General features: G+C 35.8%; 4 protein-coding genes across 10 annotated transcripts in view; 2 read left to right on the top strand and 2 right to left on the bottom strand.

Moving 5' to 3' along the window:
• The first annotated feature begins 1,538 nt into the window (after positions 1–1,538).
• LOC145815403 (uncharacterized) lies at positions 1,539–2,165 on the top strand. The gene is made up of 2 exons (XM_082912051.1): positions 1,539–1,758; positions 1,933–2,165. The coding sequence occupies exons 1-2, from the start codon at positions 1,539–1,541 to the stop codon at positions 2,163–2,165; spliced, it is 453 nt and encodes a 150-aa protein (XP_082768177.1).
• A 656-nt stretch (positions 2,166–2,821) lies between these two features.
• On the bottom strand, positions 2,822–5,439 carry LOC145815402 (uncharacterized). The gene is made up of 4 exons (XM_082912050.1): positions 5,311–5,439; positions 4,020–5,040; positions 3,100–3,221; positions 2,822–3,011 (listed from the first exon to the last, which is right to left on the bottom strand). Exons 2-4 carry the CDS (start codon positions 4,875–4,877, stop codon positions 2,822–2,824), a joined length of 1,170 nt encoding a protein of 389 aa, XP_082768176.1. The 5' UTR covers positions 4,878–5,040; positions 5,311–5,439.
• Positions 5,440–8,287: 2,848 nt separating this feature from the next.
• LOC114305287 (UNC93-like protein 3) overlaps positions 8,288–25,697 on the top strand; it is a 41,441-nt gene continuing 24,031 nt past the window's right edge. For 3 of the 6 annotated variants that reach the window (XM_082912205.1, XM_082912201.1, XM_082912202.1), the window contains exons 1-6: positions 8,288–8,539; positions 13,940–14,111; positions 14,258–14,344; positions 14,563–14,631; positions 14,739–14,835; positions 16,643–16,750. The gene's annotated coding sequence lies outside the window, so the exon portion shown is untranslated. Of the gene's footprint in view, positions 8,540–13,939; positions 14,112–14,257; positions 14,345–14,562; positions 14,632–14,738; positions 14,836–15,865; positions 15,950–16,642; positions 16,751–25,310; positions 25,353–25,697 lie in introns of those variants that run through there. The other 3 variants (XM_082912206.1, XM_082912204.1, XM_082912203.1) reach the window with 2 other exon arrangements.
• Positions 9,697–13,589, bottom strand: LOC114315855 (uncharacterized). 2 transcript variants are annotated; one of them, XM_082912200.1, is made up of 6 exons: positions 13,274–13,589; positions 12,851–12,919; positions 12,432–12,559; positions 10,730–11,007; positions 10,210–10,614; positions 9,697–10,120 (listed from the first exon to the last, which is right to left on the bottom strand). In XM_082912200.1, exons 3-6 carry the CDS (start codon positions 12,446–12,448, stop codon positions 9,873–9,875), a joined length of 948 nt encoding a protein of 315 aa, XP_082768326.1. In that variant the 5' UTR covers positions 12,449–12,559; positions 12,851–12,919; positions 13,274–13,589; the 3' UTR covers positions 9,697–9,872. The 2 variants fall into 2 exon arrangements, with proteins under 2 accessions (XP_082768326.1, XP_082768325.1); XM_082912199.1 differs by lacking the exons at positions 12,432–12,559; positions 12,851–12,919; positions 13,274–13,589 and adding an exon at positions 11,107–11,691.

The following is a 25,697-nucleotide window of genomic DNA, read 5'->3' as shown; positions in this document are numbered from 1 at the left end:
TGATGAAGTTGTTGAGAAAATATGTGCGAAGTTCAAGGAGTTGAGTGTTGGTAACTTTTGTTTGTTTTTCTCTGTTCCTGGATATTCTAATTGTATTGTTGAATGTGATGATGATTTGGGGAATATGCTGTCAATGGTAGGTGGTAGTGGTTGTCATGTTGTTGATGTTATTGTGGGGGATAAGAGAGTTGTGGAGGTTGATGATGGTAATTCTTGTAGGACTGATTCTGTAACTTGTGAGAGTTCTTTTGTGAATGATTGTGATGATGCTGGTGGTTTGTTGCGTAGTTTTTATCCAGAACCAGAGAGGGTTTTGTTGTCTGCTAGTTGGAAGGGGATTATACATAGTGTTGGTCAAGAATTTGAAGGTGGAGTGCCGGGGTTCCGCATTGCATTGGCTAAGTATGCAGTTGAGTGTGGTTTTGCAGTGAATTATTTGAAGAACGATGCAACAAGAGTAACCGTTCAATGTATGATGAAGTCGTCTACGGGTTGTAAATGGTTTTTGCATGGAAGGGTGTTGATGGATTCTGGTGTTTTTTTTATAATGAAGTTGGATAATGTGCATACTTGTGGGGTTGTTGCTCGTAGATCTTGTAGCAAAATGGTTGGTTCTAGACTTGTGTTTGATATTGTGCAAAATGATATTAGTGATAATCCGTTGACTCGTCCTATTGAAGTTAAAAAAAAGTTGAAGAAGCAATATGGTATAGATGTTTCTTATCGGGTTGCATGGTTAGGAGTTGATAAGGCAAGAGGTGGGTTGTTTGGTGATTTTGCAACTTCTTTTGACCAGCTTCGATGGTACCTTGAGACGGCTATGAGAACGAATCTGGGAAGTGTGTTTGAATTAGATGTGGATGAAAGTAGTGGGTGTTTTCGGAGGTTGTTTGTGGCATTTCATGGATGTTTGTATGGCTTTCAATTTTGTCATCCGTTGTTGTTTGTTGATGGTACATTTTTGAAGGGGCGTTACAAGGGGCATTTGCTTGCAGCAACATCAAAGGATGGTAATCAAGGTATGTATTTATTTGCAGTTAGTATTGATTTAGTTTGTCAGTGTGTTATTGTATTGTGAGTCTGCTAATTTTTGCAGTTTGATGTGGTTTTGTTTGCAGGTTTGTTTCCTTTGGCTTTTGCGATTGTTGACGCTGAAAATCAAGATAATTGAATGTGGTTCTTAAGTCAGTTGTTGAAGGCTGTTGGTTCAGGCCGGAGATTGACTTTTGTGTTGGACCGTCAACATGGATTGCTAGACGCTCTTTCAGTGGTTTTCCCCAATGCACATCATGCTTATTGCTTGAATCATTTGAAGAGAAATTTGATTGACAAATTAGTGGGACTTCGTACTAACTATAAGCTGTGTTTGATGAAAATATTAGTTAAATGTGCTTATGCGCCAACGGTTGCTTCTTTCCAACATTATATGGAGAAATTGAGGCGTATTGTTGGGAATGGTAGAGTTGATAGTATGTTGGATGGTTTGCAAAAAAGATAAGTGGGCCAATGCATTTTTTAGAGGGAAACGATATGGTGAGATGTCATCTAATGTTGCCGAGTCTTACAATAATTGGATTGGTGGGGCCCGTGAGTTGCCTATTACTTGTATGGTCGATATGATTAGGGTTCAAATCATGACTCAATTGTCGGATAGAAGAGCTGAATCTAGAAGATGGACTACGAAATTGTGTCCAGTTATGGAAAAGAAGTTGGTGGACTCTTTGGAGCTAGCTAAGTCTTGGGATGTGATTGTTGCTAGTAATACTGTGCTTGAGGTTCATTCTTCTATTTCTTTTTATGTTGATATTGGTAGACAGACTTGTTCTTGCCATGAATGGCAATTGAATGGTTTTCCTTGTTGTCATGCTGTGCATGCTTTGCGTAGTAGTGGTAGAGATGTGTATGGTTTCATTGATCCTTTTTTTCATGTAGATTGTTTTAGAGAGTCATACAAGGAATCTATTTATCCAGTGCCTTCAAGTGAGAGATTTGACTTTGATGGTGCTAGTAGTTCGGTTATCAAACCTCCTATAACGAAGAAGCAGCCCGGGTGGAACAAGAAGAAGAGGATACCTTCAAGGGGTGAGAATGTGAAGCAAATCAAGTGTGGGAGGTGCTTGAAATATGGGAATCACAATAAGAAGACGTGCAAGGCTGCTATTTGAGGCCACAATCTATTCTTTTGGATTTGTATTTGAATTTGAGGAATTATGATAATAAAAAATGTGATACTTGGTATTATGGAAGTAATGAATAAAGTTGGTTGAATTGTTTTTTGTTTGTTGATGTGTTCTTTACTTATTGAAGTTGTTTTGTAACAGTCTGGTTTTGTTTTTTATTTTTATGGAATGCAGAGAAGGTTGTTGAAAATTTCTTATTGAAACAGTATAATATGGAAATGCAGTTCATATTTCATAGTGAGAAAACTGTATAATTTTGTAGTTTTAAGAATTATTAGAAACGACCTGATGAAACCGCATAATTTTGCAGTTTTAAAAATTATTAGAAACAAGCTGATGAAACTACAAAATTTTGCAGTTTGAAGAATTATTAGAAACAACCTTTACTGTATGAAAATATATGCAACCACAAACAAGTAGACAAACAATCAGAAGAAGAACCACAATAATAATAACAAGAAGAAGAGCAACAACAACATCAATCATTTTCACCATAACCATAATAACCAGAAAAAGATCATTCCCAAAAGTATATAAAGTACTTGTCACATGTTAAAAAAGAAAAATAAAAAAAAAATAAAAAAGGTATAAAGATATGTTCCCTTGAATATTTGTATTGTCAATAAGTTTGTTCATTGTTTCTATGGTTTGGTATGTTTTGTCAACATTTGGTAGTGCTCGAGTTTCCAGGATCGGTTCTCATCATTGAGGAATTGATTGATGATTTGTGCTCGAAATTTGACCCACTCAGTTGGACGAAGTTTTTTCTGCACAGGTTGCCAGTTGAGATATTGGTTGATAACATTGTAGACGGCGATTGCACAATCATTCCTGTAGTGTTTGAGATGAAGTTAATTAGTTAGGTGAAACTGCAAAATTTAGCATATTGGAAGATTAGTTTATGGATTTTGTATCTTACGAGTGTGGGGTTTGTTGTGGGCATTCCTCAATTGATGCAATTTCTGTCTCGCACTCTTGAGATGATAACATGTTTCCTTGTTTGCTGAGTAATGCTTTATTCCATCTCAGTTGATGTTGTTGCTACAAAATAGTTAGTGGGTGTTTTTGTTAGTTATAGTGATGAGTTGAGATGTTTGTAAAGGAATGGAACTAAGTATGAAATTTTATTTTAACTTATAATTTGCTTTGCAATTTCAAAGTGCTTGTTGTGGCAATGTTTTGTTGGTCTCAAAGAGTCATAGTGTCTCCATATTCCATCAGCATTGTCAAAGAGCACAATTGTCCAATTGTTGTCGTGGTTGATTGGGAAATGGATATATCTGTTTTTCATTGCTTCTGGAAAATGGTTGTCCATCAGTTTTTCTCTCAGTGCTTGATCTTGGTTTTGTAGTGGAGTTTGTAAGTTATATATATGTTTGAAATATGTTATAAAACTATGTAGTAATACATGTTGACAAAGTAGAAAATTTTGCAGTTGTAAGGTATGTTAAGTTTTGCTTACATTGATGAGTGTTGAGAAAACGTAAGATCTTCCTGCATATGGATTGCTTGCAAAGACTAGATCGTTTTCTCAAATTTTTCAATGGTTGGTTGGAGTGCCAATTGCTTTTCTGAGAAGGCATCAATGACTTGAAACATGTTATATATGAGAATGTGTTAGGTTTGTGGAATAGGTTATTGAATATGTACAGAAACTGTAAAATTGTGCAGTTGGAGACCTACATTCCCATATAAGGGTTCCCTGTTGGTCAATCTGCATATATCTGAAAAGTATACGCAGTTTTCATCTTCGCTGCCAGACCAGACACAAGCACTTGATTGTGTGTTGTTGATGAGTTGAATTTGGTCTTGGTCTTTTTTGGATAGGCTATGCCAAACCTTGTTTGTTTTGCGGCATGAAATGGCGAGTGGTTTGTTTGGTATTGATTCTTCTTGGAAATCATCATCACTTTCCAATACTTGAAGTTTTGTCTTCTTTTGATTAGCATGCTCTTTTGGGTTTGTTTCAGCAGCAACTGCTTTCTCTTGGCCAATATGTTCTTGCATCTTTTCTTTCTGCTGTTGTTTTTCTTCATGAGCACCCTCTTTTTTGTTGTCATTCTTCTTTTCTTTTTCTTCATCGGTACCCTGTGTTGGTTTGGGTACATCAGCAGCAGTTTGTGTCTTGTTTCTTGCATCTTCTTTGGGTTTGGTCATTGGTTGGTATTCAAAATCTGGGTCATGTGCTTGTTTTCTTGATTTTTGTTTGATTCTCTTGACCATGGATCTTTGTTGGGGACTGCCAGTTTTTTTGGTGGACATTTCCTTCAATTGATCTTCTTTTTTACGCAATTCAGCCATGAATTTTTGTTCCATTTCTTGCATTTGTGCTCTCATGGCTGATATGAGCTTGTCCTTGTCGTCCCCTTTTGTTTGTTGTCTTTCTTCAGCTTTGTCATTGTCTTGTTGTTCATCAGGTTCTTCTTCTGTTTCTTGTTGTTGTTGTTGTTGTTGTTCTTGTTCTTGTTCTTGTTCTTCTTCAGTTTCAGTTTCAGTTTCTTCTTCTTCTTCAGTTTCTTCTTCATCAATTTTTTCTTCATCAATCACTTGATTTTTTTCATCATCACTCTTTTCTTCTTGTTCATCACTTTCTGGTTCTTCTTGTGGTTTTTGCTTTCTTTTTTTTTTGTTGTTCTTCTTGTTCTGATTGTGATTCTGATTCTGAATGATGTTCTTCTTCGAGAAAGTCATCCTCATCACTGTCTAGAAGTCTTCTTTTTTTTGTTGCTTTTGTTTTCTTTTTTTGCTTATTGTCCTTTTTGTGGTCTTGTTTCTTTGCTGAAGAGTCTGTTGATGTGCTTTGATTGATATGCAATAACTGTATTTCTTGTTCAGTTGGGGTTAAAGCACTTTGGTTAACCTACATTGGAACAATGTGGCATATGCCAGTAATACTGTAAATTTGGTCAGTTTCATAAGATGAGTTGTACTATGAGTAATGTGGGTTAAGTGTCGAAATATGTTTTTTGAAGCTGAAAAATGTTACAGTTTCATAACATGAGTGATGTTAAAGAAGTGTGTGCTTTGAAACTGAAATTTTCACAGTTTCATAATATGATTTGTACTACAATGAATATGAAAGGAGTGTTGAATAGAGTTGTGCTATGATAGTATAGAAGAGTTTGAATACCTTTTCAAAGTGAGCAAGGCTGATGTGTTTCCACTTGGAGTACATTTTGCCAAGGTTCCATTTCATAAACCTTGGGAAGCCTTCTTTGTTGGATGGTCGGAGGAGTTTACTGTGCTCACAGTACCAGTATTGTAAAAAAAAAAAAAAAGTTGAAATATGTTAGATAGTTAGAAATAGGTGGATGTCTGATATTTTTGTGGGAAGTAGTTGAGTAATGTGTTTACCAAGAGTAACATGACGCATCCAGTGTCATGCCTTGGGTTGTTGTTTGCATTTGCCATTGAATTCATCAGTGTGTCTTTTATTGCCTCAACCCAATTGTACTTCTTGATGTTGTTGAGATTGTCAACATAGTTGAGGAAACTCCAACTGAGTGTATAGCCTGTTGTGGGCATGAGAAGTTTCAAGCACAAGTAAAGGGTGATTACCCTTGCAAGATCTTGACGATCATTGGTTGATTTTCCTTTTTTTGTTTGTTGAAACATTTTGGTCAAAGACTTGCCATCCAATCTCTTGACTGATTTGCATCTTCATTTGTAAAATGGAAGCTCAAAATCCTTTGGTCTTGCATAGGGTTTGGTGGTGATGCTGTCTTCTCCACAGTCGATACCAAAAATGAGCTTGATATCACTGTTTCTGAGTTTCTTTCCCTTTTGCCAAGTAGAAATGATCTTTTTCTTTTGTTGTAGAGTGTTGTCATTTCTGCTACAATGGAATTGTCGCATCTGCACCAAGAGGCCTTCAGTTGTGTTGAGGAGAGAGCATTTATAAGGGGCCAAAAAGGGGTTTTTTGCAGCTCTGTCTGTTGGGCTTTTGTGAATTTGACCCCCTTCAACAGTTTGATTACCGTTCTGATGTTGGAACGATAATTAAATTGTTGGACTCTCTTTGCAGGGACTGCTGGCTTTTTTTCTTTTGATGCCTTGGTTTTTGTTTTGGGAGTTGATTGGCTTTCTTGGAGCTTTCTTTTTTTGGTTGGAGGAGCTTCTTGGTTTTTTGTTGGCTTTCTTTTGTTTGTTTTTGTTATGGTTGGAGGTGTGGTTGGTGTTTGTTGGATAGGTGGGGTCTGTGGTGTAGTTCTTGGGCTTTTTCTTGTAGGTGGTGTGGTTGTTTTGTGGGTTTTTTGGTGGGGTCTGTTGGGTGTGGTGGTTTGGTTTTTTGTGGATGGGGAGATGGTGGTGGCATTTTAGTGGATACAGGAGATGGACTTTCAAAAGGGGAGATGGTTAAATCCCTAATTGGATTTGTGGGCATATGGGTTTGTTTCTTCCAATATCTTCCAACAGCTATTTCTGAAAAAATGAAAGTGACAGCAGGGTATGAGTAATATAGTGACAAAACTGTATAATTTTGAAGTTTTATATGCAGTTTAATATGAAGTTATATGTATTTTGTTGGTAACAGTTACGAAACTGTATAATTTGACAGTTTGATTTGCACTTTATAATAAGTTAGCTATTTGTTTTGAGTAGTGGTTAAACTGTGTAATTTTGCAGTTTCATTTGCAGTTTGAATAAATTTAGATATGTTACTTGTATAGTGATGAAATGAAACACTATGATGTTGCAGTTTTTATAAGGAAACAGCATGAACAATAGGAACAGCCCATTGTATTTTGTAAAAAGCAACAATAACAACAAGAAGATTAAAAATTCAAAAATAAGAATAAGAGAAGCCAATATTGAATAACAAGAATAAGAATAAGGTGTTTGAATGTATAAAACAGAGATTTATGTGTAAAAACAGTGTTTAGAATGTTGAAAAACAGGGGACTATATATAATAGAGGGTTTATACATTTGGAAGTATGTAAAATGTGTATATACGAAATATGAAAGAATGATGTACAAATGTGAATGAAAAATAATGAATAGGTGAAGAGAGATGTTACTTTTTTTCCCCATTTTTGTGAATCGGAAGTCAGGAACTATGAAATCTCTTCAGAGTGGTGATGGTTCTTCGTGTTGTTGAGAGTCGCCGATTGGAGAATATGAACGGCTTGGTGTTATGTTGAAGATGAATGGTTTGGTTTTGTGGTTAGGGTAGGGTTTCAGAGGGAATGGAGTCGAACGGAGGAGAGATGGAGGATTGAGAATGCGATTTCGAGCGGCGGAGATGTAACAGTGTACTGATCAGACTGAGATGATTGTGGGTGATGAAGATGAACGATTACGTTTTCTGGTTAGGGTTAGGGTTTCAGAGGGGATGGAGTTGAACGGAAGAGAGATGGAGAACTGAGGAGTCGATTTCGAGCGGCGGGGACGTGACAGTGTAGTGATCGGACTGAGATGATGGGGTACGTGGGAGATGGTTGCACGCATGTAAATTGGATGATCTATTGTGGGTATTTTCGTCTTATTGTTAATTTGAGGACTTAATGGAGTATTAAATTTGTTTTGGGTCTAAATGGGGTATGATATGTTGGGCTTGGACCTTTGGGTCAGACGCCCATTTTTTAGCCGAAAACAAATGGGCTTTAGCCAAAAAAAAAAAAAAAAACAGCTTATTTTGCCAAAGCCAAATGGGGACTAGCTAATCATCCTAACAAGTGGTGAATTTAAGAACAAAGTTTATGATGTTTGCCTCCAGATTAAGACTTATGTTTGCTACAGCAATACAAAGAAGAGGCAGAGAGAGAGGGGAAAATAAAATTCCTTTTTTATGACTGTAAAATGATTTACGAACATAATTTTCATATAAAAATTAATTCAGAATTGTGTAGCAGGGTCGCTTTCAAAATTATGAGTCAAAATAATGGGTGTTTTGATTCGAAATAAAAGGAGCCGAGGATGACTGGTGTTATATTATATGTGATATTTATATATTGTGTTTGAGCATTGTTTCTTCGATCCTAATAGGTTCCACAAATTCACTGTGAAGTTTGTTAACCCTTTCAATTTTATCCATTGTGGTAAAGATGGTTGTAATTAACAGTTATTTATCAAAAAATAAATAAAATTAACAGTTGTAGTTGTCAGGACTCCACAGTCTCTGGTTGTTGGATTGATGTGGCCTGGTTTAAAGGATGGAAGATATTTCATGTGACATGTCTGCCAAGATTCAGATGAATTGAAGACATACGGTTGGACGTGTCACAATGGACGGGATTATGGATGTCAAATGCTAGTTGACCAAGATATGACCTTGATGACAAGTTTTTTGAAATCCAAAGAAGATGGCAGTGGCTATGGAGGGGACTGGGCAGTTTGAATTGATGTGCAAAGTGAGAAGTAAATATCTTTCCCACCAATCTTACATTTGTCTTATCAAATACCTCTAATAAGCATGTTTTGTTTAGTGGATATAGCCCCAAAACTGGAGATTTTCTACAAGACAACCTATAAGCAAATAGCATGCGAATCTGAGGTGGAAATTATTGGTTTGCATAAAAAGAAATGTGTGTTAGCCTTGATTTGCACACATTTTTTCCTATGTTATGGTTTTTATTTGTTTGAAATTTTACACAGTAAAGATGCTGGGAATTATTGGTTTGCATTTTTAACAGTTTAGGCATTAATTATGGGACCTTGTAAGAATACACTCATCAGTACTAACGATTGGGTTGTGTATTTGTGTTGCCAGTACATTTACCCATTGTTATAGTAGTAGTTTTATATTGTGGGTGCTTTGTAACAGTACTTCTATATTGTTGAAAGCAAACTTGTACTGAATGAATACTTCTCATGGGTTTAATGTGTGTTTGGAAATTTATCAAATAAATGTATATTTTTGGGGGGAAATTTTAAAAGGTCTATATTTAGGAATTACACATCATGTCATCAGCTAACAATTGTTTTTTGTAAATTAAATAGAATTTTAGGACTAAAGACGAAAACAAAGGATCATAAAAAATGTTTAGTTCTGTTGAATTTTAATTGCAAACAATTTATTGAAACCCCCCAAAGAAATGAATGAATTAAATTTAATTAATGACAGCATTGATACAAACAATGACAGGATGAAGATTAGAATGTGTTCTTCTCTTAGAAGTCTTAATTTTGAGAAAAATACTTATTTGTTAATGAATTCAGCAATATATAAGGATGTGGCTATTCCTAAGTTCAAAACCTATGTGCTTGCTACGGTTGCTAAGATCGGGATCCTACATAGGATCGTTTTGGGAGTCTGGAGGATCGGATCGTAGGATTGGATCGAGGATCGTAAGATCCTACTAAAACGATGAAAAAATGCAATAATTCTTATATGTCTAACTAATACTATCAAAATACATATAAAATGACCCAAAAAAACTTGAGAATGTAGCTCAAATGGTAGAGCTCTCATACTTATGAGCAGATCGAGGTTCAAATCCTCGCATTCTCACTTGTGCACTAACAATAATCAATTCAAATATACATTTTGCACATTTTTTTAAACAAAGAAAACATAATAAAAAAAGGTGGCAATTCAAGTTGTCATTCAAACATTTTCCTCAAATCTTAACAAAAGAACATACTAAAAGAAAATAGCAATTCAACTTCAAGTCTTCAAGTTAACACTTGCACAACATTGATATCCTTAACAAAACAAACTAAAATAAGAGAAGAATAAATAAACAAGAGGCTAAAACAAGTCATCATCTTCATCGCCGAAATCATCATTGCCACAATCAACAACATTGTCGATCTCATTGTCTCCCTCATCTTCATCATCACCCACAGTGTCACCCAACTCCTCAATGTCATCATCACCAATAGTAGCATCATCAAAGTCATCATCAAAATCCCTTGGAGCATTCATGTTGTCATCCATATCATCATCATCACTTACTTCATGAATTTCATCGACATTTTCTCCAATATGGTCACGGCCTAAGTTGAAGAAAAAAAAAAAATCCAAATTAAATCCAAATTGCAACTTCTAATTAAAACTAAAAGATGTATCATGTACCTAGACTTACATGCTTGTTCCAAATCCCTTGCAAGAGCATCTGCCTCTTCATCTTCTGAATGACATCTATGTCGAGCATTCCTATCAAGCACATGCAACCAATTTCCTTCTCTTGGAAGAGTCGGATTCTCTTTCTCTGTTATCCACTCATCGTCTAATGGAACATCATCCAAACATAATGGATTCATGATTGATTGTCTATTCTTGTGCCTTTGTCTTAGTTTCAAATTGTACATCACAAAGACCAAGTCATTCATTCTCTTTTGGTGTAAACGATTCCTCCACTTTGAGTGTACCATCTCAAAAGCACTCCAATTGCGCTCACACCCCGATGAACTGCATGTTAGACTTAATACCCTGATTGCAAACCTCTTCAACTCGGGACATTCATCACCAAAAGAGTCCCACCAATCCCCTACATCGAAATTTTAATTAAGTAGTTCAAAATTTAAAGTTCTTCAAAACAAATAATCATAACATAAGATTGATAGATACAACTTACAAATCAACTTAGGGTAAAAATAAATAACCTAGAGATTTCTTTTTTCTAGTCAAGATTGCATTTTGTATACCAAAGAGTCCTCTTGCATTCTTGAATGCATCAATTTGCAAATCTATCTTCACCCTCTCATTAGTGTCAGGGACCATTTTTTCAAGACATTTGTACAACCCAATTTTAATCTCTGCATCAGCTTGAAAATTGGGACTATAATGAAGCTGAGGGTTCAAGAAGTATGCTGCAGCATGCAATGGGTGATGGAGTTGGGTTTCCCATCTTCTATCAATGATGGCCCATACAGGATCATAGCTGACACAATTTAATAAATATTATTAATGAATAAATAAATAGTTTATGGAAATAGTATTAAAGAGTAAATAAATAGCCAACACTAAATAAAAAGTTTACCATCTTAGGACATTATTGAAATTCTTTTGAATTTCCTCTTTCGCACGATCCATTGCTTCATAAATGAATCCCATTGCTGGATGCTCATCCAAATCCACCAACCTAAGTACCTTAATGAGAGGTACTGCAGCCTTCAAGTAGGTAGAAAGACCCTTCCAAAAATATCGATTGTCCAAAACAATATTTTCAATTTTTTTCCCCTTTTCAGACTTCGCAAATCTACTATTCCTCCACTTGTTTGATGTAAATAGAGAGAACAATGCGCCTTTTTGCTCATGAAGACGTCTCAATGTCAAGTAAGAGGTAGCAAACCGAGTTACCGCAGGCCTTATAAGTTCAATGTCTTTGGTAAACTCCTTCATCGAATGAATAAGATTGGTTCTTGAATAAATGTATGCCACAATCTTTTTTCCTTTACCAATTGTAACACGATGAACTTGTATTTCCTTCTCAAAATCTTCTAACATCAAATCTATGCAATGGGCGGCACAAGGAGTCCAAAACAAGCCCTTTCTTTTATCCATTAACATTTGTCCCGCCAATTTATAATTAGAAGCATTGTCAATTACAACTTGTACAACATTTTCTTCTCCAACCTTCTCAACGACCTCATCTAACATCTCAAAAACCTTTTCACCCGTTTTTGAAATGTCGGATGTATCTAGTGATGACAAGAAAATAATTCCATTAGGGCTATTCACAAGAAAATTACATATGGATCTTCTCTTTCTATCTGACCATCCATCTGACATAATTGTACATCCGGTCTTCTTCCATTGTTCCTTAAACTCATCAACCAATTGTAGTGTCTCATGCACTTCTTTTTTTAAAAATGTCACCCTAATTTCATGGTAAAATGGTGGCACAAGTCCTTTTCCATAATCCCCAATCTTCTTAACCATGAGTGGAAATATAGGGTTGTTCACACAATTAAAAGGAATTGCACTAGTGTAAAAAAAACGAGCTATGGTTTGACAAACATCATCTCTCTCTTCTTTCTTAAACATTTGATTGAGAGTTTTTTGATTTTGACGTCCAGATTTCTTCATCACAAATTTATCTATGGCACCCACCCGTTTTTGTTTGTTTTGATGATGATATGCTAATAGTTCCACCTCCTCTTCAGAATCATCACCAACATCAAACATCTTTCTCTTTTTATTTTGAGACTCTAATGTTTGAGTTCTTAAAAGACTCATGAACTTTCCTCTAACATCTTCTGGGACTTGAGGACATGGCTCAACATTTTGATGAGTACAAGCTAAATTATGTTTTAATCTATATATACCTCCCGATCGAGTCACATTATAATACTTGCATTGTACCTTTTTGGTTGCAGCATCTATTTCAATTCCATGTTCCCAACCAGGATCTGTTCGGTTACCCGCAACATTTTTCCTCTTCCTCCCTCTTCCAGAACCAGAGGCAGACATTGTTAACTCAATTGACAAACCTACAATCATATATTGAATATCACTGAATCAATTGACTATAATTTACAATTTGATAGTTGTGAAATATCAGAGAGAAAAAAGTCAAGTTACAGTCAAAAATAAATTGATTACAATAGTAATACCATGATGCCCTACAAAGGCCTCATTGAAATTATAGATAAGGATAAATTAGAATTTAAAAGTTAATTTACAAATTACAAACATTGAATCAATCAACTGTTACCAACATGAACACTAGGTAATCTAAAGTCATGTTACAAATTACAATTACAAATTAATTGAGAACAAACCTGTATGAAATGAAGCTGCACTTTTCCTTGGTGGTACACTGGTATCTGCGCACTTTTCCTTGGTGCTATCTGCAAAATAAATTACAAGTTAAAAATTAATTTAATTAGGTTGACAGGAAAATGGAAAAATGGAAGAAGGGGAAAAATGGAAGACGAAGTGGAAAAGGGGGAAAAAAAAAGGGGAATGAAAGACAGAAAAATGAAAGAAGAGGGAAAAAAAAGGCAGTAGCAGAGGAAAAAGAAGATGGAGGAGAAGAAGAAAAGGAGTCGAAGAAGACAAACAGAGGAGAAGATGGAGTCGAATAGAGGAGAAGAGAAGGACTCGAAGCACAGAAAAGAAGAGAAGAATGAGTCGAACAGAGAAGAAGAAAAAGAAGAAGAAGAAGAAGAAGAAGAAGAGAAGATGAAGCAGACGAAGCATACCTGGAGCTGGAATCTGGATGGAGGCTGGATGGAGGCTGCTCAGCAATTTTCCCCCAATATTTTGCCCTAATCTTATGTCGTAAGTGTTTAGAAGAGAGAGAAGGTGCATCAAACCTGTAATAAAAATATCAGAAAAAGGCCAAAAGTAGGATCGTATAGGATCGCGATCCAAATACGATCCTACGATCCCATTAACGATCCTAACGATCCTGTTCCGATCCCGAGCAAAATACGATTCAGCATGCGATCTAGATCGATTCTCTAAAAATGGATCGTAGAATCATACGATCCTACGATCCGGATCGCGATTTTAACAACCTTGGTGCTTGCCACGTGCTTCACACTTTGAAGTATAGCCTAGGAAGCTCTCTTTAGATCCGTGCCTCATGTCATGGTTTACAAATATGACTAAAGAAACTTGCTCGCTTCTTGGACTATGGCAATGAGGTTCTCTTTTTTCTTTTTTTTTTCAAATTCGACTTTGTATACTCTGTAAGAATTGGTAAATTACATTTATGTTCTCTTACTTAGCATAATTTATAGTTTTCACGTTTTTTGTTTCATATCATGAATTCTTGAATATCTTCTATTCTTAAATTGGAAGTTGCTAGAAGTAGGATGGTATTACTGGCTTATGTTTCGTTCATTTGTTTTGATTTTTATCAGATCCAAGCTTAGTGAGGAGATGCAAACTGTGCACCTTTTCTTCTATCTTGCGGATGAAGATGGGAACACTTTGAGTTTGAGTAGGGAGACCCTGAACATTCGTAAGAATTCCCTTCTGGCTTTTGGATCATGAACAGATGTTGGCAGTTGGAATCTAAATTTAGAATCAATGGTATGTTGTCAGATAGATGCACGGGAACCTTCATTGTGAAAGAGGAAATAATTACTCATGCATGCCTGTGCTCCTCCATGTTTATGTATTTTGCGGCCCCAACAATATTTTTAATTCAGCTTTAATCTCAAACCAATTTCTTGTAGGATGATTTGGAAGTCCATTATTCTGGCTTCAGGACATCTCACATTCACAATTTGTCAGACCTTGTCCAGCAAAATCTTGGAGCCCAAGTAAGAATTAATGTTTTTTGTTGTCTGCTATTTTTTCTGCATGCTAAATCATGTTGATTTCTGCTATTGGTAAAACATTCATTTGCTTCCATTTTACAGTGTTATAATCGTACTAGTGTTTCATGTTTCAGTTTTCAGCAGTGGTTCTTTCACTTATGCTTTGTGTGTGTGGGTGCGCACACTTGCTTGCTCACTCACACTCTTGTATGTGTTGTTAGGTGAGTAAGTTTGGTCGTTTGCAACTCTCAGACACTACCGATGATTCTTCAAACATTTTAGTATTTCAGGTAGGTAGTCAGGGAGGTAACAGGTTACATGTGTCCACAGACTATGATTGCCATTCTCAGGTTTCCATTTCTCTTCTACCCCATATGTTTTTCTATTTTTTATGTAGATCTTGGGTAGGATTTCTTTCAGAACAGATGTAGCTTTTATATCTGGAACTGGCGTAAAAGATTCAAGTCTTAAAGAACGTCTCAGCAGCCTTACAGGTATCTTCTGTCAAGTTCTGTGCATGTTTCCTTTATCTTGATTGTGAACATTGTGTTTATAAGATTACAAGTGTCTCATTCTTTATGAAACTTCCTTATAAGTAATACTGGTATAACTTATCAGAAGCACAAGAAAACAGGCTGCTTGTTGGTATTGCCAAACAAGAAAGACTGCAGAATTAGATTTGAGGTAAATAACCTCTTTTCAATTTGAAAAGAGGCAACCAAAAATATTTAGCAATATGCTAGGATGTCATGAAATCTAGAGGACTGCATATAGGATTACATGAAAACCTTCACTTACATTTTTTAATTAACTTGGTGGACAAGTTTAGTGAGAAGGAAAAAGATCAACTTAATAGACAAAGGAGAGTAAATGGGCATGCTGATTAAGAGAGAGAGAGAGAGAGAGAGAGAGAGACAACTTTGGGAATGATTGTTGTCTAAAAGACCTAGAATAAAAACTTCGAAGAATTGTTACAGAGATGGGATTCAGGTCAATTCATAACGTTCATTAATTTAATTTGGCAGAGGAAATGAAGAGTGAAGTTGTTAACGCTATTAAAAGAAGTGAGTGGTGTAGTGCAGTCATTCTCACGGGAGGGTGTGGAGATAAGATGGGTGCGCTATGATCAAGATTTTAAGTTAATAGGCAATGTGATGATGTCAATGTCATTGACAAGAATTCAGCATAATGGTACCATTTTCGTGACCACGTATTCCAGTCCTCCGACCAAATTTCCCAATCCTCTGACCAAATTTCCCTGTTTATTTTAAATTTAAATATTTTTTGAACTTTTCGCTCTTTGGGGAATTGAAATATCTTCTGAATGTAGGATCATATTCCTTTTGCATAAACAAGTTGAACCCCCCCTCCCGAAATTATATTTCTTTTGCGCAATATTACAATCTTTTTGTATGGACACGTTGACTTATTCCCCAATTTCTTGTAATTTTTTTGTTTACTTTTAATAGCATAAGCTATTTATTTCAGCTTTGTAAGTTGTGATAATTTTGCTTCATACTTTTGGGTACCTTACTGACTAGTCAACTAGAAGAGAAGGAAAAAGAATTTGATGACAAATTCAAAAAATGCTTTAATTTGGCTGATGAGGTATCCATTCATATGAAATCCTTATATTTGTGTCATTTGTTTTTTGAAATCAAATAACTGTATGCAGAATTTTTAGGATCATGGCATGTCTTTGATAGTTTTGTTGCAAGTAACATGTCACTATAAGCCTAGTCACATTGGTGACTGCAGGAAAATTATACAATTCTTAAGTTACAGTTTTTATTATTATTATTGTTATTGTTATTATTATTATTTGGATGGTCTCATTGTGTTTAAACTTAAAATTATGAATATGTTGATAAAAGTTATTCAGCCAGTTCATAGGCTTAAAGAGACTTTTTCAGCTCTCAGTTTGAAAAGAACAACGCTTGTCTCCCTTTTTTTTCGAGGCTTAGGGAGAGCTTGACCAATTCTTAAATTTTGTGATCAAGATTTTAAGGAAAATTAAACAATTCTTATGATTTCTTTTCTTGACCAACTCTTAAATTTTGTAGAGCTTTTTGATACACATGAAGATGTATAGGGTCTTTTTTTTCTTCTCCTCTTTTGTATACGGATGGCATTCCCTTGATGCCTTTTTTAAATGAATCTTACTTAACTTACCAAAATAAAATGTCAAGCAGTTCAAATAATCCCGGTGGCCATTTCGTTTTATGTTTAAGTTGTATTCAATTGTACGAAATCTATATTTTGCATAAAATGAATTGTTCTGATATTATGACATGTTTTCAGCTTGATTCTGAGTCCATCTCCACTGGTAAGGCTGTAGTTGCGAGTTTGTTGGGTGGAATTGGCTACTTTTATGGCCAATCAAAAATCTCAGTCCCAAGTAACTCTAATGTAAGTTTTACAGATCTATATGTGATCGTCTTAATCATATCAAATCAATTATGTCACGCCCCCAAAATAATAATATTAAACCCATCAATATAAACATACATTTATATACAAAAGATCCACATTCCCTCAAATAATCAGAGTACTTCATTACAAAAGTATTACACGTTAACAACAAAAGTAAATACCCTGCGGGCTTACAGCTTTCCAAGTTATCACTTGGTTACAAAAGAGAGTATTAACTCGGTTACACATTAAGCCTTTGGCTTGAATTTACATGTAGTACATCAAAGGAAAATAAGGCAACAAAAGTATGTCTTGCCCCTAGCCTCCCAAGCTATGTTCGTAGAGGCGGCATGCTACCTGTACCTGAAAATGATGTTCCCATATAGGGTGAGCCACAGCCCAGCAGAGATATACTAAACCAACTATGAACAATGATTAAAAGATTAGCACTGATAGGTGGTCGATACTTACACTTCCATTTACATCTTATTTCAATTCCATGACAACCAAACCTATGTTACAATTCACCTTTCATTTCTTATTCAACTTTGAGTTTGAAAACGGGGTTCAGTACTCTGGCCAAAACATTTTGATGAGATTATAGTTCATCACTAGAACATTTTCAAAATTCACGGTGGATACACATTTTGATGTTGTATCAATAACACATAAACTACTTCCATACTTCACAAACGATGATGATATACATTTTAGTGCTATATCAAATCAAACAGACTTTTCAATAGATAAACATATGAGCTATATCACTACTACAACAGATAAGCATGTGAGCTATATCAACATTCCAATAGATAAGCATATCACACATCAACAGACAAGCATATTAGCTGTATCCACACTTCACTAGACAAGCATAAGAGCTGTATCTACACTTCACTAGACAAGCATATGAGCTGTATCTACACTTCACTAGACAAGCATATGAGCTGTATCTACACTTCACTAGACAAGCATATGAGCTGTATCTACGGAGTTCATCCCCCATCTCCTCCCAATCCTATCCGGTTTAGAGGTACATCCCCCATCTTCCCCTAAACCGCGGAGTACATCCCCCATCTCCTCCTCTACACAATGCATATAAACACAAAGGTTCTATACACAATATAACGCATGTAAACACAGAATCACATACGCAATCAATCAATACATAAAGTTAATGTATTCTACCAACCGTCTACACATAATGCATATAAACACATTGGTCATATACACAATCACTCAATACATAAAGTTAATGTATTCTATCAACCGTCATACTCTATGACACATCCGATTGATTAGTTTTAGTTTGCCTAATCATCATGCATTATCTACAACAATCAACACTACCCTCCACCGGTAGCCCAAAACAATTATTTCTAAGCAGGAAATAAATGCACAAATGGATATTCAATCAACATTTCAATTCGGTGAGTGATAAATAATTCAATTACACCCTTTTTCCCCATACATTCCCAATCTCAACAATTCCATTTCATTTCCTCATTTCTCACAATTAATTATCTCAATTAATCAAACAATGTAATTAGGTCATTTTCCATAATTACCATCCCAACCCTTAGGTCCCATTTTCATCAATGATTCAACATTTATTCCATTTCTCTATACCAAACATGTTTCTAGGTTTATTATAAATAAAACCCCAACTTTTGTAAAATTACACAAAGGCCCAAACTTTCTCAAAATTACCCAACAACCTCCAACATATCAAAATGCTAAAATTCAAAGACAAAGCTCATAAGATGGAGTAGGTTATCCCTACCTCGAATAATGGGGCTCAACGAAGAAGATGAAGAAACGGAAATGCTCCAAATCCTGAAATTTTCAGATTAAAAGATAGCCCTCGACGATCAACACAACTTTTGTAAAGGCCCAAGGTGAGAAAACAACTCCTACTAGATCAATCCTAAGAGAGAAGTTAGGGTTTTAGTGAGAGGAGCTCTCAAAATACCTTTTTGGAAAAGTAGGAGAGAGAAAGGATGTTGAAAAATGAACAAAAAGGTCGGATCTCGGGTTTATATAAAAGTCGCCCCGCTCGAGCGTCCAAACCCCCGCTCGAGCGTCACTCACAGACTCCCGCTCGAGCGTCAACAATCCCGCTCGAGCGGCGGATACACACTCCCAGAACTTTTACAGAACCAGGTCTCCGCTCGAGCGTCAACACTCCCCGCTCGAGCGTCACACAACATCCCGCTCGAGCATCAAAACTCCCGCTCGAGCGCACAACACTACAGAGGAGATACTGGAAGATGGAAAACTACGCTCGAGCGTCGAAAACCGCGCTCGAGCGGACAGACGACAACGAAGGGCCCGCTCGAGCGTCAAAATCCCCGCTCGAGCGTGAAGGCCAAAATCTGGGCAACTACTCTGGTTTCTAAGTCCAACCAACCTGTAACAAACTCTCCCAACACAACCCAAGACTCAAATGCAAGGAGTAAAGGATGTAAACAAGATATATACGACAACCAATTCCGCGGAACCTAAGTCCGGATATAACAGTTAAAGAAAAGGGGAAACCGGGATCGCTATAAATTATGTCTTCATGAATTCCATTTGAAACACACTATCTCCATCTAATATGATTAACTGTGTTTTGAGGGAGAGAGAGGAAGAGAGGTGGTTTGAGTTTACAAAAGTTATTAGGATACATGGGCTGGGTTTACAGGTTAGCTGTAAAAGGTTTATTTGATTTAGCTTGATTGTCTGCATGATTTAATTAGGGGCCAAGTCATTGCTACTTAGAGTGGCCTGTAGGTTAAGTAACTTAAGGCCTAATAGACTTATGAATTTCTGCTGCAATAAAGTATTTGGAAGGCTTTTTTTGGAGAACAAAATTTTAGATATGGTGTTGTCTTTTGACCGTCTTTTTTTTTTATTTCTAGGTCTTGTTTTATATCCCCACGGCTTATAAAGTCAAGCTTATGTTGATATAATAATAATAATAATAATAATAATAATAATAATAATAATAATAATAATAATCTGATTTATAACCAAGATCAGATTTTACTAGATTTCAGGTTGATCCTAGTTTTTTTAGGATCCTTCTGAACCTTTAGCTACTGGATTCTTTTCCAGCCTACATCAAATATCTATCTGGAATGTTTGTCATGTAAATAAGAAATTTGATGTAGAGCAGTTTTAAATTTGAAATTTGCAAATAATGTTATGGAAAGGGAAACATTGAAATTTTAAATAAAAAAAAAGGAACTTTATTTTGAAAAAAATAGAAGTTGAAATTTGATCACGAACTTTTGAAAATAAATTGGGGCACATTTCAGGAAACAATAAGTAATGGATAGACAATTGTTTAGATTGATCAATCTGGTAGGAATCCTTTAAATTCCTCAGAATTCCCTTAGTCGGGCAACTATCACCCAATGGGTGATGACGATGACTTCGAGATCTAATGGTAAGTGTTAAACAAAATTGACTGGTTCCATTCACCTATCCTCGGGTTTGTGGCATAGTATCCCGGACACTATTCATGGGTTATGTTATGTCAATAAGGCAAGCATGAGACTATGCTACTAGTACTGTTTGATCAATCCCTTGTGGAAGAAGTGGTATATTGATAGTAATAATTGATGTGCCCTTTTATGACCAAACTTACCTCCTTTAGCATGGAGAGAGCATTAGCAGCTTCCAAACTAGGGCAAGATACCCTTATTTCCAGGATTGTATTATTGCCTCTTTGAATGATTTAGTGAATCCTAGGTCTGACTTCTAAATTAGGACAGGGCAACCCTACCCCCCAAATAGGCATTAATGCAAATTATGTGCTTATGTGATATTTTGGAAATGATTTGATTTGATTTGGTTCCAGCGATCTAACAACAAGAAAGACAGTGATTTCATTCCCAAAGTCTGGGGAGTCTGACGTGGCAGTGATTTGATTCTGTGGCAATCCGAGTTATTTAGGGGCAATGATGCAGTTACAAAGATTTGGTGGTTCAATTTAGGCAGTGGTTCATATTTTGATCATGATTTGAGTAATCAGTAGTAATTTAGGGGGATAGTTTCCCAATTTTAAAGAATTTGAGTTTGAATTTGGGTTCTTACCTTAGTGATCAAAGAAGACGAGAAAAAGGAAAAGAATGATTGCCTTTTTAAAATTTAAATTCCCAAGAAAACATGTTCTTAAAGAATAACTTCTAAAAAAAAAGGAACTTTCCAACTTAAGTAGAGCCTCGGAGATTATGGAAGGTGTTTGATCGAATAAGAATCTTTAAGTCATTGACTTTAGGGGGAATTTCGACTTTTATGAAAAATGGTAGATAAGGAGGTGGTGACCAAATCTTCAATTTTGAATAAAATTCGAAATCACTAAGGAGACAATTGTTTGATTAGATACTTGGAATAAGATCGAGAGCTCGTTGGGAGGAAAGAATTGTGAAAGAAAACCCGAGTAGAATTTTAGAAATTACGGAAAGTTTTTGATCAGGCAGAAATCCTTAGGTTTTTGACTTTAGAGGAAATTTGATTTTATGGAAAAGTGTTGATGAGGAGGTGATGACCGAGTCTTTCACTTTGAAGTGAAATTTTGAATTTCCTTAGAAGACATTTGACTATAAGGTGACTGTTTGATTGATTTCTTGGAATAAGACCTAAAATTCTTTGGAAATTTTTTGAAAATAAAATTTGAATAGAGTTCCGAAATTACGGAAAGTTCTTTTCATCAGGTAAAAACCTTTGGGCCACTGACTTTGAGGGAACCTTAATTTTATGGAGAAATGTTAGAGAAGGAAGTAATGACCGAGTCTCTCATTTCGAATAAAATTTTGGATCCTGTACAAGATACATGGCTAAAGGGTGATCGTTTGGTTGATTCCTTGGAATAAAATTCGAACTCCTCAAAACTTTCGAAAAAAAAGAGGAAAGGGAAACATTGAAATTTTAAATAAAAAAAAACGGCACTTTATTTGGAAAAAGGATTTTGAAAAAAATAGAAGTTGAAATTTGATCTCGCACTTTTGAAAATAAATTGGGGCACATTTTGGGAAACAATAAGTAATGGAAAGACAATTGTTTAGATTGATCACTCTGGTAGGAATCCTTTAAATTTCTCAGAATTCCCTTGGTCAGGCAACTATCACCCAATGGGTGATGACGATGACTTCGAGATCCAATGGCAAGTGTTAAACAAAATTGAATGGTTCCATTCACTTATCCTTGGGTTTGTGGCATAGTATCCCGGACACTATTCGTGGGTTATGTTATGTCAATAAGGCAAGCATGAGACTATGCTACTAGTACTGTTTGATCATTCTCTAGTAGAAGGAGTGGTATATTGATAGTAACAACTGATGTGCCCTTTTGTGACCAAACTTACCTCCATTTGCATGGAGAGAGCATTAGCAGCTTCCAAACTAGGGCAGGATACCTTCCTTTCTAGGATTGTATTATTGCCTCTTTGAATGATTTAGTGAATCCGAGTTCTGATTTCTAAATTAGGACAGGGCAACCCTTTCTCCCAAATTGGCGTGAATGCAAATTATGTGCTTATGTGATATTTTGGAAATGATTTGATTTGATTCCAGCGATCTAACAACGAGAAAGACAGTGATTTCATTCCTAAAGTTAGGGGAGTCTGACGTGGCAGTGATTTGCTTTTGTGGCAATCCGAGTTATTCGGGGGCAATGATGCAGTTACAAAGATTTGGGGGTTCAATTTAGGCAGTGATTCATATTTTGATCATGATTTGAGTAATCAGTAGTAAATTAAGGGGGTGGTTTCCCAATTTTAAAGAATTTGAGTTTGAATTTAGGTTCTTACCTTAGTGATCAAAGAAGAGGATTAAAAAGAAAAGAATGATTGCCTTTTTAAAATTTAAATCCCCAAGAAAACATGTTATTAAAGAATTACTTCTAAAAAAAAAAAAGGAACTTTCCAACTTAAGTAGAGCCTCGGAGATTATGGAAGGTGTTTGATCGAATAAGAATCTTTAAGTCATTGACTTTAGGGGGAATTTCGACTTTTATGAAAAATGGTAGATAAGGAAGTGGTGACCAAATCTTCAATTTTGAATAAAATTCGAAATCTCCTAGAAAGACATTTGACTAAGGAGACAATTGTTTGATTAGATACTTGGAATAAGATCGAGAGCTCCTTGGGAGGAAGGAATTGTGAAAGAAAACCCGAGTAGAATTTTAGAAATTATGGAAAGTTTTTGATCAGACAGAAATCCTTTGGTTTTTGACTTTAGAGGGAATTTGATTTTATGGAAAAGTGTTGATGAGTAGGTGATGACCGAGTATTTCACTTTGAAGTGAAATTTTGAATTTCCTTAGAAGAAATTTGACTATAAGGTAACTGCTTGATTGATTTCTTGGAATAAGATCTAAAATTCTTTGGAAATTTTTTAAAAATAAAAATTGAATAGAGTTCCGAAATTATGGAAAGTTCTTTTCATCAGGTAAAAACCTTTGGATCACTGACTTTGAAGGAACCTTAATTTTATGGAGAAATGTTAGGCAAGGAAGTAATGACCGAGTCTCTCATTTCGAATAAAATTTTTGTTCCTATACAAGATACTTGGCTAAGAGGTGATCGTTTGGTTGATTCCTTGGAATGAAATCCGAACTCCTCAAAACTTTCGAAAAAAAAGAGGAAAGGGAAACATTGAAATTTGAAATAAAAAAAACGGCACTTTATTTTGAAAAAGGATTTTGAAAAAAATAGAAGTTAAAATTTGATCACGAACTTTTGAAAATAAATTGAGGCACATTTCGGGAAACAATAAGTAATGGAAAGACAATTGTTTAGATTGATCACTCTGGTAGGAATCCTTTAAATTCCTCAGAATTCCCTTGGTCGGGCAACTATCACCCAATGGGTGATGACGATGATTTCGAGATCCAATGGTAAGTGTTAAACAAAATTGGCTGGTTCCATTCACCTATCCTCGGGTTTGTTGCATAGTACCCCGGACACTATTCGTGGGTTATGTTATGTCAATAAGGCAAGCATGAGACTATGCTACTAGTACTGTTTGATCATTCCCTTGTGGAAGGAGTGGTATATTGATAGTAACAACTGATGTACCCTTTTATGACCAAACTTATTTCCTTTTTCATGGAGAGAGCATTAGCAGCTTCCAAACTACGGCAGGATACCCTCATTTCCAGGATTGTATTATTGCCTTGTTGAATGATTTAGTGAATCCTAGGTCTGACTTCTAAATTAGGACAGGGCAACCCTACCCCCCAAATAGGCATGAATGCAAATTATGTGCTTATGTGATATTTTGGAAATGATTTGATTTGATTCCAGCGATCTGACAACGAGAAAGACAGTGATTTCATTCCCAAAATCTGGGGAGTTTGACGTGGCAATGATCTGATTTTGTGGCAATCCGAGTTATTTGGGGGCAATGATGCAGTTACAAAGATTTGGGGGTTCAATTTAGGCAGTGATTCATATTTTGATCATGATTTGAGTAATAAGTAGTAAATTAGGGGGGTGGTTTCCCAATTTTAAAGAATTGTAGTTTGAATTTGGGTTTTTACCTTAGTGATCCAAGAAGAAGAGGAAAAAGAAAAGAATGATTGCCTTTTTAAAATTTAAATCCCCAAGAAAACATGTTATTAAAGAATTACTTCTAAAAAAAAAGGAACTTTCCAACTTAAGTAGAGCCTCGGAGATTATGGAAGGTGTTTGATCGAATAAGAATCTTTAAGCCATTGACTTTAGGGGGAATTTCGACTTTTATGAAAAATGGTAGATAAGGAAGTGGTGATCAAATCTTCAATTTTGAATAAAATTCGAAATCCCCTAGAAAGACGTTTGACTGAGGAGACAATTGTTTGATTAGATACTTGGAATAAGATCGAGAGCTCCTTGGGAGGAAGGAATTGTGAAAGAAAACCCGAGTAGAATTTTAGAAATTATGGAAAGTTTTTGATCAGATAGAAATACTTAGGTTTTTAACTTTAGAGGGAATTTGATTTTATGGAAGAGTGTTGATGAGGAGGTGATGACCGAGTCTTTCACTTTGAAGTGAAATTTTGAATTTCCTTAGTAGACATTTGACTATAAGGTGACTGTTTGATTGATTTCTTCGAATAAGATCTAAAATTCTTTGGAAATTTTTTGAAAATAAAATTTGAATAGAGTTCCGAAATTACGGAAAGTTCTTTTCATCAGGTAGAAACCTTTGGGCCACTGACTTTGAGGGAACCTTAATTTTATGGAGAAATGTTAGAGAAGGAAGTAATGACCGAGTCTCTCATTTCGAATAAAATTTTTGGTTCCCGTACAAGATGCTTAGCTAAAGGGTGATCGTTTGGTTGATTCCTTGGAATGAAATCCGAACTCAAAACTTTCGGAAAAAAAGAGGAAAGGGAAACATTGAAATTTTAAATAAAAAAACGGCAATTTATTTTGAAAAAAATAGAAGTTGAAATTTGATTACGCACTTTTGAAAATCAATTGGGGCACATTTTGGGAAACAATAAATAGTGGAAAAAGAATTGTTTAGATTGACCACTCTGGTAGGAATCCTTTAAATTCCTCAGAATTCCCTTGGTCGGGCAACTATCACCCAATGGGTGATGACGATGACTTCGAGATCCAGTGGTAAGTGTTAAATAAAATTGACTGGTTCCATTCACCTATCCTCGGGTTTGTTGCATAGTATTCCGGTCCCTGTTCGTGGGTTGTGTTATGTCAATAAGGCAAGCATGAGGCTATGCTAGTAGTACTGTTTGATCATTCCTTTGCAGAAGGAGTGGTATATTGATAGTAACAACTGATGTGCCCTTTTGTGACCAAACTTACCTCCTTTTGCATGGAGAGAGCATTAGCAGCTTCCAAGCTAGGGCAGGATACCCTCATTTCCAGGATTGTATTATTGCCTCTTTGAATGATTTAGTGAATCCTAGGTCTGACTTCTAAATTAGGACAGGGCAGTCCTACCCCCCA

The sequence above is a fragment of the Camellia sinensis genome, unplaced genomic scaffold, assembly GCF_055761805.1.
Source record: "Camellia sinensis isolate YWXY unplaced genomic scaffold, ASM5576180v1 Unanchor2, whole genome shotgun sequence".
NCBI classification, from domain to species: domain Eukaryota; kingdom Viridiplantae; phylum Streptophyta; class Magnoliopsida; order Ericales; family Theaceae; genus Camellia; species Camellia sinensis.
Note: the sequence above shows the minus strand (reverse complement) of the source record. Positions and strands in the feature narration are given on the sequence as shown.

Excerpts from the sequence above, each read along its gene's own strand:
- LOC114315855 (XM_082912199.1), bottom strand. The coding sequence starts at position 11,636 with ATGTTAATGGATAAAAGAAAGGGCTTGTTTTGGACTCCTTGTGCCGCC. Across the intron at positions 10,615-10,729 it reads TAGAAAAAAGAAATCTCTAG|GGGATTGGTGGGACTCTTTT; the intron begins GTTATTTATTTT and ends ATTTCGATGTAG. Across the intron at positions 10,121-10,209 it reads AAGGGATTTGGAACAAGCAT|GCCGTGACCATATTGGAGAA; the intron begins GTAAGTCTAGGT and ends TCTTCAACTTAG.
- LOC145815402 (XM_082912050.1), bottom strand. The coding sequence starts at position 4,877 with ATGAGGATGACTTTCTCGAAGAAGAACATCATTCAGAATCAGAATCAC. Across the intron at positions 3,222-4,019 it reads CATGCCGCAAAACAAACAAG|CAACAACATCAACTGAGATG; the intron begins GTTTGGCATAGC and ends ACTATTTTGTAG. Across the intron at positions 3,012-3,099 it reads CCACAACAAACCCCACACTC|GAATGATTGTGCAATCGCCG; the intron begins GTAAGATACAAA and ends CAAACACTACAG.
- LOC145815403 (XM_082912051.1), top strand. The coding sequence starts at position 1,539 with ATGTCATCTAATGTTGCCGAGTCTTACAATAATTGGATTGGTGGGGCC. Across the intron at positions 1,759-1,932 it reads TTGGGATGTGATTGTTGCTA|ATTGTTTTAGAGAGTCATAC; the intron begins GTAATACTGTGC and ends TTTTTCATGTAG.